This window comes from Crocodylus porosus, unplaced genomic scaffold (genome assembly GCF_001723895.1).
Source record: "Crocodylus porosus isolate Cpor-Errol unplaced genomic scaffold, CroPor_comp1, whole genome shotgun sequence".
In the NCBI taxonomy this organism is placed as follows: domain Eukaryota; kingdom Metazoa; phylum Chordata; order Crocodylia; family Crocodylidae; genus Crocodylus; species Crocodylus porosus.
The window spans coordinates 174,227,407-174,229,019 of record NW_017728906.1 but is presented as its reverse complement, the minus strand read 5'-3'; the positions used below and the strand labels follow the sequence as shown (position 1 = coordinate 174,229,019).

At 50.1% G+C, this 1,613-nt stretch overlaps 1 protein-coding gene across 1 annotated transcript in view; it reads left to right on the top strand.

The window, feature by feature from the left end:
* Positions 1 to 1,613, top strand: part of DDX10 (DEAD-box helicase 10) — a 206,934-nt gene that overhangs the window by 24,305 nt on the left and 181,016 nt on the right. The window contains exon 8 of the mRNA XM_019528527.1: positions 197 to 359. Within this exon, the coding sequence (XP_019384072.1) occupies positions 197 to 359 (163 nt within the window). The remainder of the gene's footprint in view (positions 1 to 196; positions 360 to 1,613) is intronic.

Here is a 1,613-nt window from a genome sequence, read left to right as displayed (position 1 = left end):
GTCATCCCCTGGGGCGCTCTGGTGAACAGACGTTCCCCCAGATCCTGGTGGTCACCGCTGATAAACTTATAGGTGGCCATCAGATCACCCCTGAGCCTACGCTTTTCCAGGCATAGTAATGTTATTACTGATTAGATAACAATGACCATTATAGTGAAATAGCAAACTCACTTCTCTTTAACATGTTCACCAACAGGTACAGTATTTGTTCAGAGTGTTCTGTAGGCTGCGTCCTGGTGTTCCTATACTGGCTCTCCATGGCAAACAGCAACAGATGAAAAGAATGGAAGTCTACAATGACTTCGTTCGCAAGAAATCAGCAGTTCTTTTTGCTACGGATATTGCAGCTCGTGGGCTAGGTACATAAGCTAAGCATCCTCTTTGAGTATTAACGAGATAAAAAACTAGAATGGGAATGGTGATGCTCACTGCTGGACAGAGAGATTTCTAAGTCTTTAAATAATGTTGGTCCTGCATCCTGCGGGTTAGCCCAAAGAGGTGGCAAAATGAGTAATGTGTTAGTGACTGGTGAAAGGAAGTCTGATTGATTGATTTATTTAATTTATTTTTATTTTGTTTTAATTTATTTTATTTTTTTCCTTTGTAATATCTGGTTATGGATTATTAAAAAATGGAATTGGGAATATGTCACTGGGTTATGGGTGTTGAAGGGCTTTTTTGTGTTACATACAACAAAAGCAGGTCAAATAATAGCTGTCAAAAACAGAGATTCTTCCTGGTGAATTATTTTTCTCTGAGTCTTGTTTTCCATGGCTACTAGCTGTTAGTGTTTTTAAAAAATATTTTAGAGTGGAGCTTTTCCATGTTCATTTAATGCTTACATGTCATTAGGTCTGCCCCAGGAGTGTTTCCAGGAATCCACCTGTGCTTCTGCTGTATTAAAAATTGAGCTATTGCAACAACAGCTTTCCATGGCTTAAACCAGTATTGGGCAATATATGGCCCGTGGGCCCCCTGAAAAAATGTAGAAAATTAATATTTCTCTGCCCTTGGTTCCTGTCATTTTTGTATGACCCAGTAGGACCCAGGGGAAGCCTGGCGGACTCCCACAACAAGGGGGCCTGCCCAGCTGCACCCCGCCCCCAGCTGGGGCTTCTGGACTGGGAGCACATGGCTGCCCTGGCACGGGAAGCTCAGGGAAGTAGGGGGGGACCCTGAGCAGGGAAGGAGCACGGGGGGGACCCCACCCTGCCCATGGCCGGTGCCCTGCGCTGCAGCTGCTTGCAGCCTGTGTGGGGCTAGCTGTGCCTGCTCTGGACAGCCCCATGTGGGCTTCGAGCACCTGCAGCGTGGGGCACCAGGTGTGGGACGGGGGAGGGGCTGCTCCCACCCCCTGCGCTCAGCTTTTCCCTGGGCTCCTTCCCTGTGCGGAGAAAAGTGGCCCCTCACCCGGCCCCATGGCTGGCACTCTGTGCTGCAGGCTGACTGCGAGTGGCTGCAGCGTGGGGCATCGGGCATGGGGCGGGGAGGGGCTGCTTCCTTCCTCCCCCTGCCCTCGCATGGGCTGTGAGCGCTGGCCATGGGGCAAGTGAGGGGCCACTTTTTTCCCCATGCTCAGCACCAGCTTCCCTGCTGGCGAGCAGGGGGTCGGG